Source organism: Oppia nitens, unplaced genomic scaffold (genome assembly GCF_028296485.1).
Source record: "Oppia nitens isolate AA-2021 unplaced genomic scaffold, nextdenovo-longstitch-racon4-pilon3 scaffold8_pilon_pilon_pilon, whole genome shotgun sequence".
Taxonomy (NCBI): Eukaryota; Metazoa; Arthropoda; class Arachnida; order Sarcoptiformes; family Oppiidae; genus Oppia; species Oppia nitens.
In genome coordinates this window covers 2,784,932-2,798,824 of record NW_026533252.1, presented here as the reverse complement: position 1 = coordinate 2,798,824, position 13,893 = coordinate 2,784,932, and the positions used below count along the sequence as shown (strand labels likewise).

At 21.6% G+C, this 13,893-nt stretch overlaps 3 protein-coding genes across 3 annotated transcripts; all 3 read right to left on the bottom strand.

Annotated features, from left to right (window-relative positions):
- Nucleotides 1-1,655: 1,655 nt before the first annotated feature.
- LOC128964380 (uncharacterized) lies at nucleotides 1,656-2,314 on the bottom strand. The gene is made up of 2 exons (XM_054310970.1): nucleotides 2,264-2,314; nucleotides 1,656-2,111 (listed from the first exon to the last, which is right to left on the bottom strand). Exon 2 carries the CDS (start codon nucleotides 2,097-2,099, stop codon nucleotides 1,656-1,658), a length of 444 nt encoding a protein of 147 aa, XP_054166945.1. The 5' UTR covers nucleotides 2,100-2,111; nucleotides 2,264-2,314.
- A 2,479-nt stretch (nucleotides 2,315-4,793) lies between these two features.
- Nucleotides 4,794-8,354, bottom strand: LOC128963994 (myb-like protein D). Its single transcript, XM_054310548.1, has 2 exons — nucleotides 8,317-8,354; nucleotides 4,794-5,568 (listed from the first exon to the last, which is right to left on the bottom strand). Exon 2 carries the CDS (start codon nucleotides 5,560-5,562, stop codon nucleotides 4,927-4,929), a length of 636 nt encoding a protein of 211 aa, XP_054166523.1. The 5' UTR covers nucleotides 5,563-5,568; nucleotides 8,317-8,354; the 3' UTR covers nucleotides 4,794-4,926.
- A 696-nt stretch (nucleotides 8,355-9,050) lies between these two features.
- LOC128964191 (protein croquemort-like) lies at nucleotides 9,051-12,857 on the bottom strand. Its single transcript, XM_054310749.1, has 3 exons — nucleotides 12,157-12,857; nucleotides 10,009-10,717; nucleotides 9,051-9,933 (listed from the first exon to the last, which is right to left on the bottom strand). Exons 1-3 carry the CDS (start codon nucleotides 12,541-12,543, stop codon nucleotides 9,320-9,322), a joined length of 1,710 nt encoding a protein of 569 aa, XP_054166724.1. The 5' UTR covers nucleotides 12,544-12,857; the 3' UTR covers nucleotides 9,051-9,319.
- Nucleotides 12,858-13,893: the final 1,036 nt, after the last annotated feature.

Below are 13,893 nucleotides of genomic sequence, written 5' to 3'. Positions count from 1 at the left end.
TTTGGAAAAAAGTTTGTTTTTCACTGAGAGAAAAAAAATTAATCTAAAAAGTTAATGACATTTGTAGGGTTGCAATAAATTTTATGTTATTTTTTATTTTTTTATATATAAAAGTTTAAAAATCAAATATTTGGCCAATGAATTAAATTTCATTTCTATCATATATATATTAATATATATATATATATATACTGTAGTTTTTTTTCTGGAAAAAAAAGTTTTTTAGTACTGAATTAGAAAAATATTTTTCTAACAAAATCTTATCGTTAGTCAAATTTTAAAAAATAAATAAATAAATTTTGTCGTGTATTTCATTACGTTATGGTAAACCTTGAATTATTTAAAACATGACATTACTATCTCATAAACATATATATATATATATATTGTATATTTATGTTAACCTCCAAAATTTAATACTTATTGTCGACTATTGTTAGACTTTTAATAATCCTCCTTTTGTTATAATATAATGTTATTTATAAACATATTATAATTGTTTAAACCTTTTAACTGTTAATTTTTGTTATACTTAACAAAATTTGTGCCAATTTTGCACTTTCTCTTTATAACTCTTTTTTTTAATTTTAAAGTTATAATATAGTTAAACTAACAATAGAGTACATATACAATACACTACAGTATACATAGAGTATATAAGTAGATTTATGTTTTATAAAATTAAAATTATTTTTTATTTCAAAACAATAAAATATAAAATAATTAACATGAATTATTTTAAATGACATAAATTTTATAATAAATAACTCAATAAAAATATTATTATTTTTTTGTTAAATGTTAAACAAACTGTATTAAGCAAACATTTATTTTATTTTTCATTGGTAATAATCATTAATATTAATTTCTATATATTTAATTACAAAACTATTACTATTAACAATACTTATAATCAGAATAAACATTAAAATTACAGTATTTTCCAAATAGTAACTAACGTCAAACAACTAATTTGAAAATTTGAGTTTAATTATTGTAATAAAATTTATTTAAATACCCGAAATAATACAAAATTTTATTTACATTTGAAATGCTTTTAGCCATATTTAGAAAGCATATAATAAATAGTATATACTGTATGATATAATAAGCATCTAATTATAATAAAATTAGTTAACTGAAATCATCAATCTATTAATAGATATTGTATGAAACAAATATTAAATAATTTCTGCTTGTTTTAAACAATACAATAATGTTTTAAAAATTTAGTTGAATTTGTTTATAACATTGAAAATATTAATCATGAATATAAATAATTTTATAAAATAACAATCTATTTATTATTATTAACTGTATAATTTTTTATATAAAAAAATTAACTAATAAAATATCACTATAACTATTATAATTTAATTTTCCTAAACCTATGATAAATATAACTAAAATTGTTTAATATAATAAATATTTCATATATATTATAATATAATAACAAGTAGTTTGTTACATGTTTTGTTAAAAACTTTTATCTAATATTTTCAATAAAATAATTAATAATAAAATAAATAAGAGACAAATAAACAAATCAAAATTATATTTATATTTAATACTATGATATACAGTACTATTAATGTAAATATAAATTATATATTAGTATATGTAATATATATATATATATATAATAAATAAGATTATTAGCCAATAGTTACGACTACCAGTGCTAAGGTTATAATAAACGAAAAGATCGGTAGTATAGTATTGGTACCGCACAGGGATGGAGTTTGACGATAGATAAGACAGGATGTGTCCGCCTGTTGGACGGTTGACTTCTCTACTTTTGACATTTGCTGGTATTCCTGGTCATTGCAAACTGATTTAGCAATCTTGAGAGTACAGTCCAGAAAGGCTATCGGCTGACAACAGGCCTGACGTTTGACATCTGTTTCCAGTTTCCAATCTTCGGTAACCTTTTGTTTGCATTGTTTCAGATCTTCACTTTCACTAACCCGTAGACCACAGTTACCAATGTTAGCCAAATCGGCCAAATTTGACAAAATGTTGTCACCAGCTATCGTATTGCTCATCGCCAGCAACGATATCAACAAAATTTCAATTGTCATCAATAAATTTTGTTGCATTTTATTTTGTGTCTGTAAGAGGAGGATAACAAACAAACAAACAGTTAATTGTATTAAATAATAATAATAATAATAATAATAATTTCTGCTGAAGACTACTAAACTGATAAAAATAATTTTATATACTATTCACACAAAATGAAAGATAGAGATAGAGAGCTCACCGAAAAAAAAGTCCCAATTATTTATATGACACAATAGACTAGACTATGTCTACTCTGTAGTATTGAATAAAAAATTATATATAAAACAATTTTTTTATAGAAAAATATAATATCCAGTAATGAAAATTCTGGTATTTTAGTCATAATATTCTTTATATCTATATATCTATTTGATTATAACTATTACTGTTTGCGCAGAATTACGCCCAGAATTACATAAAAATAATTTTTTGTTGTTGTTTTTATTATCTATATATTTAATATACAGAGTAATAATCGTTAATAACTGCATACAAAATATTAAGGCATTGAAATACAGTATTTTTTTATATACTATTGTATGTATTATGATATCAGGTAATAGAGTACTAACTATTTATATATTAGTTTTATTTATCAATGTTAAATATCGATGCAGAAAAAAACAAATTTATTGTCATATTATTAATGATTGTTCAATAAAAAAAAAATATTGTAAATAAATAATAATGTTGATCATGTTCAAAGTAAAATTAAACATTTACAAAAAAAACCATTATTAAATATATGAATTATATATCAATATACGGTATTATATTTATATATATACACTGTATATTATACAGTATTATATATAATTATTGTTTTTTCATTTAATATTTATGTATTTAATATATTTGTTACATAACTATCTTAACAAATGCAAAATAATGTCCAACATTTTAATAATTTATTTAAAAATTGTAATTTAACTAATAATAGTCTATTTAATTGGAAATTATCTAATAATTGAATACCAACAAAAATAAATAATACCGGATCATTAATTTTTATACAACATAAATTTTATCATTTGTAAATCAAATAATACAATATTAATAACTATATTGTTGTATTCAGATAAATAAATATTAACCAAAATTGAAGGTCAATAACAATACTAATAATAAATAATATTAAAATTAATATTAAAATATCTTTGATTATATCTATGGCAAATATTTTATATAAATACTATTTGAACAAATATTAATCTAAATAATTTTACTTGATCATTTTTCTATATTAATATTAAGCCATAAAGTATTAATAAAACACTGAAAAACATTTTTTTAAATAATGTGAAATAATTTTATTTAAATTATATTTTCATTAGTTGTTAGTACATTAAAAAAAATTTTAATTATAATAAATTACAATAACAAATGTTTTGAAAATAAATATTGTTTTGACAGTTAATTATAATAAGGACCTTAAGTTACCAATAATATAGACATATAACAACTATTATATATCAATAGTAATAATCATAAAAAATAAAATATTAAATATCATATTATTATTATAAAATTAAATTAATAACACAATCGTTTTACTATAAAAATGTACAATAGATATAAACATAAATTGAATATGTTAGATTTTTATTTCTTGATTATTTTAATCTAGATAATTGACCCAGATTATTATTATTGTTAATATCAAAAATATCAAAAATTTCCAATTAAACTCAGACAGTAAATTAATATTTAAAATATGCACACAACTTGTACGTACTGTACTTTACATTAATTTAATTAAAATCTAATTATAACCAATAGGTTATTAAAGCTAAATAACATGATTTATCTAAATTTGTCACCAAGACAAATTAAAATAATATAACAGACACAAATAATACACTAAAATTTCTATTCATATTATTATAATTATAAGTAATAATAATAATAATAATAGGAAAACCTATAAATATGGTGTCTATTGGGACTCTCAAAAAGGCCGCACCCATAGAGTTGACCCCAAAAAAAGTCAATAAGTGTTGTATATCCTATCAATTTCGTGAATTTAAGCATTCAATTTGGACTAATATAATGTTTAGTCTAAAACAATAATGTTTAAGCAATTTATTTAAATTAAGTTTACTGTATTATTATTAATAGTATAATTTTATTTAAATTGAAATTATTTGGCATTTTGTAGCAATAATATATTATAGCTAACAATTTTTAATTTATACAATATATACCAGTACTACTACTACTGCTAGTACTGGTAATAATAATAATAATTATTATTATTATGCAAATCAATAACTCTACTGTTATTTAATAGAAAGAGTTTATATAATATAATCTTTCTTTTTTTTGGTAAATTAAAAATATTAGATAATAAATCACATTATATATTCACATATATATACTCTATACTAGAAAGTCTATAGAGTTAATATATTAAATGTATTTTTAAATTAAAAAATAATAATATATATTCAATGAAATAAAAACAAAAAGATACTTTTATAATAGAATATACAGTAATATAAATAATAAATATATAAATCTAGACATTATATTACGGTAATAGCATTTTATACAGTATTTGATAACATATTTAAAATTAGATTTTCAAATAATATGATGTTTTTAATCACAAACCAATAACATCACTAAAAATTAATTATCAATTGAAAATTAATGCAAAAATATGATTATCAGTTATACTTATTTAGTTATTATTTTTCTCAATATATTCTATGTATATATAAGCTCAATGTATAATACAGATGTCTGATTATTATAATATATGACTAATTAAACATTTTTTTGCAGACATCTAATGAAAGTTTTTTTTTTGGTTGTTTTGGATTTCGACCGCAAAACCAGAAACAGACAAAAAAAAATCTATTAAAACCTGTCGTCAAACATCTTATACGAATAGTTTGGTTGATTGACATTACACTTCCAGCCAATGGTAAACCCTAACTGACACTTCCTATACTCCAAACGGTTATCTTTGGCCAACTCTTTGAATATAATGTCCAATTCATTATCGCATCGCTCGACAGCCTGTCGTATAGCCAACTCATCGCTGATCCGGCCGTTGGCGACAACATTGTTGTCATTATTATTAATATTATTACAATTATTAATTTGATTTTCATTATTATTATTAGTATTATCATTACTAATAATAACAATATGATTGCTATTATTGATATTATTGTTGATGCAAATTGATTTGCTATTCATATGAAACTCTTGCAATTGACTGATCAGATGATGTTTCACTTTATTGTGTCTGACATTCAACTCGAAAGGTGTGGGTGTCATGTGTGGCACAGATTTCATGAATGCCATCATTTGGTGCCGGTATTTGTCGCATAGTTTCCCAATGACTCCATTATAGTCGATCCCATTCCTCATCGGTTTGTTGCCATTGTTGCCGACAGTGATGATGGCATTGTTGGCGGTGTTGCTGTTGTTGTCTTTGATGACATTCAATGATAAGCTAAGATCTTCGATGCAAAACTCACTGAACATTATTAACTATGAATGAGATATAATAAAAATAAATTACACAAAAATATTATATAGTTATCACAAATATAAAGTGATTTTAGGGAAACAAAACTATATAAATGAATTAGAAGGCAAATAAAATTATTAATATTAAGTTAATTTATTTAATGCAAATATAGAGTATATAAATGTAATAAAAATTTTAATAAAACTATTTGATGCACTTTTTATGCAAATTCATATAATTTATCAGCAAATATTAATAAATAAATAGCAACAACAAAAAAAAGTTTTTAGATATTACTAACTGCGTGATCATTGAAACTGATATAAGGAAAAACAGTTATACAGTGTGTTTATATGTGTTGCCAAAAATACAACTAGACACTTTTATTTAATTTATAATTTTTTTAAAATTTAATATTCAATAAACAATATTTATTTATAACGTAACTTACTAAATAATAAATAATTATTTTCTATATGTAAAATTGCAATATTTTATAATTTTTTAATTATTTTTGTTACAAAAAACATTTTTAGAAAATTTCAAGTTTAAAACTTTTTTATTTTTTGGTCACTATATATATACGACTTATTGCATCACAAATTGTGTTTCTCTCTCAAAAACTTGATTTAAATATAATATAATATATTAATAACTGTAATCTGAATAGTGATAAATTGACATTGAACTTGGGATTTTTTTATCAACAAATTTTTATTAGTTTTGTTTCCAGTAAATGTAATTTTTATTTCAATTTTATTTATTTTTTATCAAATATAATAATAATAATAATACTTCCTATTTTTCTGGGCTCACATTTTCATCAATGTTATCAACGTTTCTAACAAAAACACATTGAATTTAATTTGAATGTAACAAAAAAAATTATTATTATTATGTGTTTGCATAAATCAAAAATACTAAAAATATATTTTCAAATTTTGGCGTCTAATTAATTAATTTACTTATATATTATACAATTTCTTATTTATTTATCGATATCTATATATTATACTTTATATTATAAATAAAATTTAATTTATACAAATAAATACTTAAATATATACTATTTAATTACTATAACTATATTAGTAATGCTATATTATAATTAGTATTACTAGACTTTAAAAAAAATTAATTAGTATAGATTACCTAATTGTAAATCATTAAAAAAATAATATAGTATAACTCTAAATAAGAAAAGTGAGCATTTTTGCGCAATAATATTTTATAACACATTTCTATCAAGGTCTAATTTGTTAAATTTCAATTGTTTTTCATATTCACAATTTATTGAGAAATTGATAAATATAATTATGTTTATAATATCATTAATACTACTGTAATAATAATAATGCTGTAATTTATTAGTGTTTTCCTGAAAAAAAACGTTTACTTTATTACATAATTTTTTTGTCTGTCTGTCTGTCTATTACTGTCTGATTTTATTGTCCTTCAAAATCAATATCGCTGATTGCCATCTTTGACAATAGCTATTCAATTAAAAATAAAATTTATATTTTTGTTGTCGACTAGTTATTAATATACTTAATATTGTCAAATAGGTATATTTATTTCTAGATATTTATACAAATCTAAATAATCATGATAATTTTAAAAATTTTACATAATAAAATACAAAATATTTTTTTGTTGTTGATATGATACATACCTTAAAAAACTGATTTTGCAAAATCTATAGCAAATTCATCAAATTATAAGCACATTATAACACATTTGGTAATCATTTTATTTATTTTTTTGTTAGGCTAAACATTTAATAGCTTTCTAGTTGTTATAAGTTCAAAATGAGTTTAGATGATTATAACGAAAATTTTATATTTCTATTAAAAAAAAAATATTTTTAGCATCAATTCATGTTTACATAATAATTTTTTACTATATATTAAGTTATAGGAAAAAAATTAAACTTTTATCGATCACTTATTAATTTTGTTTACCTCTAGTGTAAAAGTACTGTATTTTATCATCAATTTGATATATAATAAGTTAATAACATTAACAATATAATAACATAATACTGTATATTAATAATTCAAATGCAATTAGTAAATAAACAAAACAAAATACTTTTTTAAAAATTAACACAACATTTAAAAATGTTCACAAATTTTATAAAAACATTTTTCATCGTATATTTCGTGGTTATACTAGTAGTGATTATTTTATACTAAATAACTAGTAGTAACTAATTTGTAATAAGTGACCCATTAGTTATCAATACAACATAAAATTTTGAACATAATTTTGAATATGATATAAAAAATTATTATTAACTATATATTTAGTTTGCAAAATCTGCTATAAAATAAATTTATTATATTTTATTATATGGATTCAGTATATCAGTCAATTGGTAATCTATAGAGGAAGTGTTCAAACTTTTTTGTTATTATTATTATTTACATATTATCCAGTAATGTATTTACTATCACGCAATTTAGTTATAATTTTTTTTAATGAATAATGTAATTCATTTTGTTGCATAAAATATAAGTTATTAATGTTAGAAATAAAAAGATGATTATATTATTATATACAAACACACACAGGTCCATAAAATTTGATAAAAATCTATTTAGTTTATAATATTAGTTTTTATTTAGTTTAAAATTAAATATTAATAATTATATATAAAATATATTAACTAAAATTTTACTTTAATTTTAATTTATATATTATCAATAAAACTGTGAAATACCTGATTATTAGAAATGAAAAAACAATTATTATTATATTTCACTTACGTATCCTATGATTGAAACTACAGTATTATTCAGCAAACTTTTTACTTTATATAAAACCTAAAATATCTATAAGGAAATAAAATTCATTGTTTATATAATTAAAACAACATATTTTATTCACAAAACTTTTTTTTATAATTATATATTTTTTGTTAATATTTACATATCAATTAAAATTCGGTGAGAGCTACTAAAATAATAATAGCAATTATCAGCTAACAAAATATGAGTGAAAAATATGTTCAAAACATACAATTTTTGAAATTATATTATATTTAAAAATCATTGATAACATAAACATTTTTATAAATAGATCTGACATTGAAATCTTATAAATATAAAACAATAAATATGCAGTCAGTCAGTGATGCTGTTTATTAATATAAAATAAATTTGTTGACTGCAGTTAAAACTGTATATAATTTATTATTATTATTTCACTTTAAATAAACTGTATTTAAAACATTTAAGTGAATAAAGTAATTATGTATATTATTTATAAATAAAATATATAATTTATTAATTAACTTGTATTCGGACAGCAGTATAAAAATCTAAGTTATATATAAAAAAATTATAATGAATTAAAATAAAATAATAATTATAGACTAATCAACTATAGTATATAATAATAATAATTCAAACAAAAAAACAGTTTTAAAATTCAATCTAAACTTTTTTTTTAAGTTTGTAATAAATTTTTTTTATACATAATCTGAAACTGTTAACTACCGGTCAGCTCATGTCTATTAGATTATTATATTTATCGTATTTTATTTATTTTTAAATAAAAGTAAAAACTTTAGTGAATTAGTATTAAACGTAACGATTACTTTGTGGCACATATACATGTATACGTATTTGTAAATACTATAATTATTAAATCAATTAATTGAATGACACAATTGGGTAATTGAAAGTTATTACAAATAAAATTATAGAAAAATTTGATTTGAAATAAACTCGATAACAAAAAATAAAATAAAAATTATTATATCAATATTTATGAATACGTAGGTTGACTATCATCGATCAAAGCACTTGTATCACAATTATCAACCACTGGGTTCTCATCGATCATTAATGAATCGGTTGATCTCAGATTACGACATCGTTTTATCACAGGTTTTATGAAAAAATAGAGTAATGTTAGCGAACCGATGGCCACCAGTAGTGAGGAGACAATTGTTGTGATCAGCAACGGTCCGGTCAGCTTCCAGTGCAGGTCTTTGGCGAGTTCGTCGGTCGCATGAATGGTAAACTCTTGCCAAACGACTGGTATATGAATTTTAGGCATATTCTTGTATTTGATAAAATAGTTGGCCACAGAACTGATGAAAACATTGATCTGGACTCGTAGTTGTAGTTCAATTGGCGTACCAGTCATTGGTTCGATGTCGAGAAATGATTGATGCACTGATGGATCGGGTTTCAAACCCGACACTGTTTGCAGATAATAGGGATCAGCATTTAGAAAGTGTGCGTTCGATATATAGACGGGTGCTTTGAAATAACAGGCCGACAGATCAAATATACCCGAAGGAAATTCACGATATTTTTTGTGGACGTCTATGTCTGTAAAGTTTTTAAAATATTTGGATCCATTCAATTTGTAATCTATTGTCGAAAAAAAAGATAGAAAACAATTAACTTCTGATTCTTGAAGATCACATAAAACAATGAAATACAAACCCATATATGTGTCTTCAAGAAGTGTAAATATATCGGAATCGTTGGTCACAATTAAGTTTTCCAAACGATTGATGATAGTCTTCAAATCTAATTCATTATTATCGAAATCCTTGACTTCCGTTCGGGTTTTATTTGGCTTATAACAACTGTTTGGCGGATAATCACTGGAATTGGCAAATGTATTATCTGAAGGATAGTAGCGATACACTGATAGGTCGCCGTACTGTGACTTCTGGGCCGACTTCCAGATCAGTGTCAGTACTCGACAGAAATTTGTGCGAAACAATAGCAGTGTCTTATCAGAGCTGGGAATTGGATTAAATAGTTCACCATTTTTGGCACCTTTGAATGTATTGCACTCTTTGCCCGACCAAAAGTCTAGCTCCTGTTGTCCATTGAATGTCTCGATAGCATTAACTTTCTTGATATCCGATTTACCAGTATTCACTTTGAACAGTCCATCGTAGGTATCATTTTTCTTGTACATCCAACCAAACGATGGCTGATACGGTATCTTCGGGTTCAACAGTGGCGCCAATTTGGTCAACAAATCGGGATAACCGTCGAACAATAGTTCTTCGACTGATTTTTCAACAAAAAAGTCGTCGTCAATGTGTCGGATCAATACTGTGGCCATAATCTTCATCATTGGATTCAAATCTTCCATCAGTGTCATCGCTATGGCCAACGGCGAGTTCAATGTTGTTATCTAAAATTATATACAATATATTATAACATTATATTTGTTGAATAGATTTCAAGGTTTTTTAGCCAATTATTATTTAAATCTCATTAATTTTTTAAATAAAGATTTTATTTCCAACTAATAAGTACTGAGTATAAGTGTAATTATTATGTAATTATTAATGCAACAAAAATAATAACATGTGAAATAAATTGTTTTTTAAAATCTATAATATTTGTATTACTGGTAATTTATATCTAGAAATTAAATTCACAAAACAGATATCATAATTTATGATCAATATTTATAAACAAACAAAAAATTAAATAAAACTTCAAATAAAAATTATATATTACTGATGTATAACTTAATGTCAAAATAATTAATGATGACTAATCTAATGTAAATTATTATTAGTCATACTTTAATAGATCTAATATATTAATTTAATTATTTTAAAAAGTAAAGGAAAAAGCTTATATAAATAATTAACTAGCTAAATTTATTAATTGATTTTTATAATTATATCATATAAACAAGTCTAATTGTTTAATTGTCTAATTGTTGATTAAACAGTAAAATATAAAGTAATTTCTATCAAAATATAATTAATATAATATATCTTTACAACAAAAAAACTTGTTTTTCAATGTAAAGAAACTTAATATTTTTATTTCCATTAACTAATTATATGTATATAATTCTCTCCTTATTTTTTTTAACTACAATTTATTTTTATAAATATATATTTAGGAAAATTACTGAAGCAATACTTCACATCATTTTCATTGCCAACTATTAAATATATAGTTGACATTATGTTAATTTTATAACATTTTAATATTGAAAAGTAGTTTTTATATTTAAAAAAAAAATCCAAACTTGAAAAACACAACAAAAAATTCATAAATGAATGTTGAATGAAACTAAACTAAAATATAATTGAAAATAATATATATTTATATACCATATAACAGAAAATTTTCTGTATATAACAATCGTTTAAACAAACAATTATTTGTTTGTTTGAATTTCAGTCAATAATTATCATCAACTGATTATTTATATGTCCTAAATATAAGTGTATTAAAAATTATTGTAATTATGATATTATTATTATTATTATTATTAAAATTGCTATTTATAGCAAACATATTTTAAAGTCAGAAATACTTGAACTCATCGCTAAAATATTAGATATGATATATTCAATCACCAGATAATCAATTTTTTTAAAAATAAATAAAACAAAACAATTGTCTCATAACATAAAAATTGCAAAACTATATAATAATAATATATATATATATTATTATCAATAATAACTAATATTATTATACTGTATATTGTTTGTAATAAATGTTTGATTTAAAAAAATTGACATAAATTTCACAAAAAAAAACTTATAGAAATATAATCAAACAATTGATCCAAAAAACAAAATATTAAAAATTTAGTCATACTTTAAGAGACAGGTCATCGACAGACAATTGTCTGTCAAAGTGATAAGTCATCAATTCGTTGAACGTAACCGATTGGTAGCCGTCGGTAAAGTTGACGCCATCTTTCCTAACATTAACCCGATAGACAAACGGTCCGATTTGTTTCAGCTCTGGTTTAGCTCCCGATGACTGTATTTGTTGAGCATTGGTAACATTGAACAAATAAAACTTAAGATATATGGGAACCGGTAGATCACGCCATAGCCGATAGGATTCGCCATCGGGAGTGAGTATTACTTTCGAGTCGATTATCTTAACCAAAATAATTGGTAAACCAATTAGTGATATCATTCCCATCAATACTAAGACAAAGGCAATGGATATCCATATTATTGATGACTTCTTCATATTATTATTTGATAATCGTTAGGCGTTTTTCAGCAAAAAAAATAAATAAAAATAAATCAAATTTAGATAAACAGATGTTTGATCCGACAATTTAGGTGACAATCAATTGATTATTTATAGTCGACTCTTGTTGTGGTTGTTGTTGTCAACAACACTACACAATATTAAGTCATCGATGGTTTAGTGAAAGTAAAAGTTTAGTCATTTATATCAATGAATACTATAATTCATTTCAAAATAACAGTTATTATTATTAATATAGTTTGTAATCATTAAATGTTTTGTTGAATTTGTTGATAATATATATGATATGTATATAAAAACATAACAACAATACAGTAAACACTGTTTGCAATTGTCGTTCAATAACTGTATAGTAATAGTAATAATAATAATAATATTACTATACATTCACTCATTTACAGTAAACATCTGATTCAATGCTATTGCTATTACTTTATACATACACTTGTATTGCATGTCATATATATTGATATTTTATTGGCTATAAAATAGACAATACATATACACTTGTGTTTAGTATACATGAGTAGTGAGAATATAATTATTTTTTACAAAAAATTTAATAATAAAAACAATATATATATAATTTTTTTGATGATACTTACCTTTAATATATTTTTTAAATAAAATAAAATAAATAAATTATAAAACTATTTGTAATTTTCACTTCAAGTTTCCGTTTGAAACGTAATGATTAAATGAAACACACAATGAAAAAAATAAATTATATATTTTTTAAAAACTTTTAATCACTTATTATTTCACACATACAGACACATCCAAATTATTTGTAAAAGTATAATAAATTTTTATTATTTTATATTATATGATATTTAAAACAATATATATTTTTATGATAAAATAAATATATATCTACTATGATTTAAATAAATATTTTTTTTGTAATTAATGATAATTATTATTCGGTGTTAAATATAATATAAACTGCTAAATAAAATATAATTATATAGAAAATTACAAATATTAACATCACTTTTTGTTAATTATCAAAATATTTTTCTACAATAAAATATCGATGAAAACATTATTTAAATTATTATTATTAATCTAAATAAATAATTATTTAGATATTTATTAAATATTATTCATTTTCTTAAAAAAATAATATCCAATTGATATCAATTGAACAATATTTATATTAAAAAAAAAATTAATTATAATTATTAATTGATTGTAACATTTTAATAGTTCAATTTAAGATACATATCTACTGAATATTTAATTTCACAATTATTATTTAAAATAAATTTAATAACAACAACATTAGTAACAACAAACAGTACAAAATTAATAAAATGCAAAAAT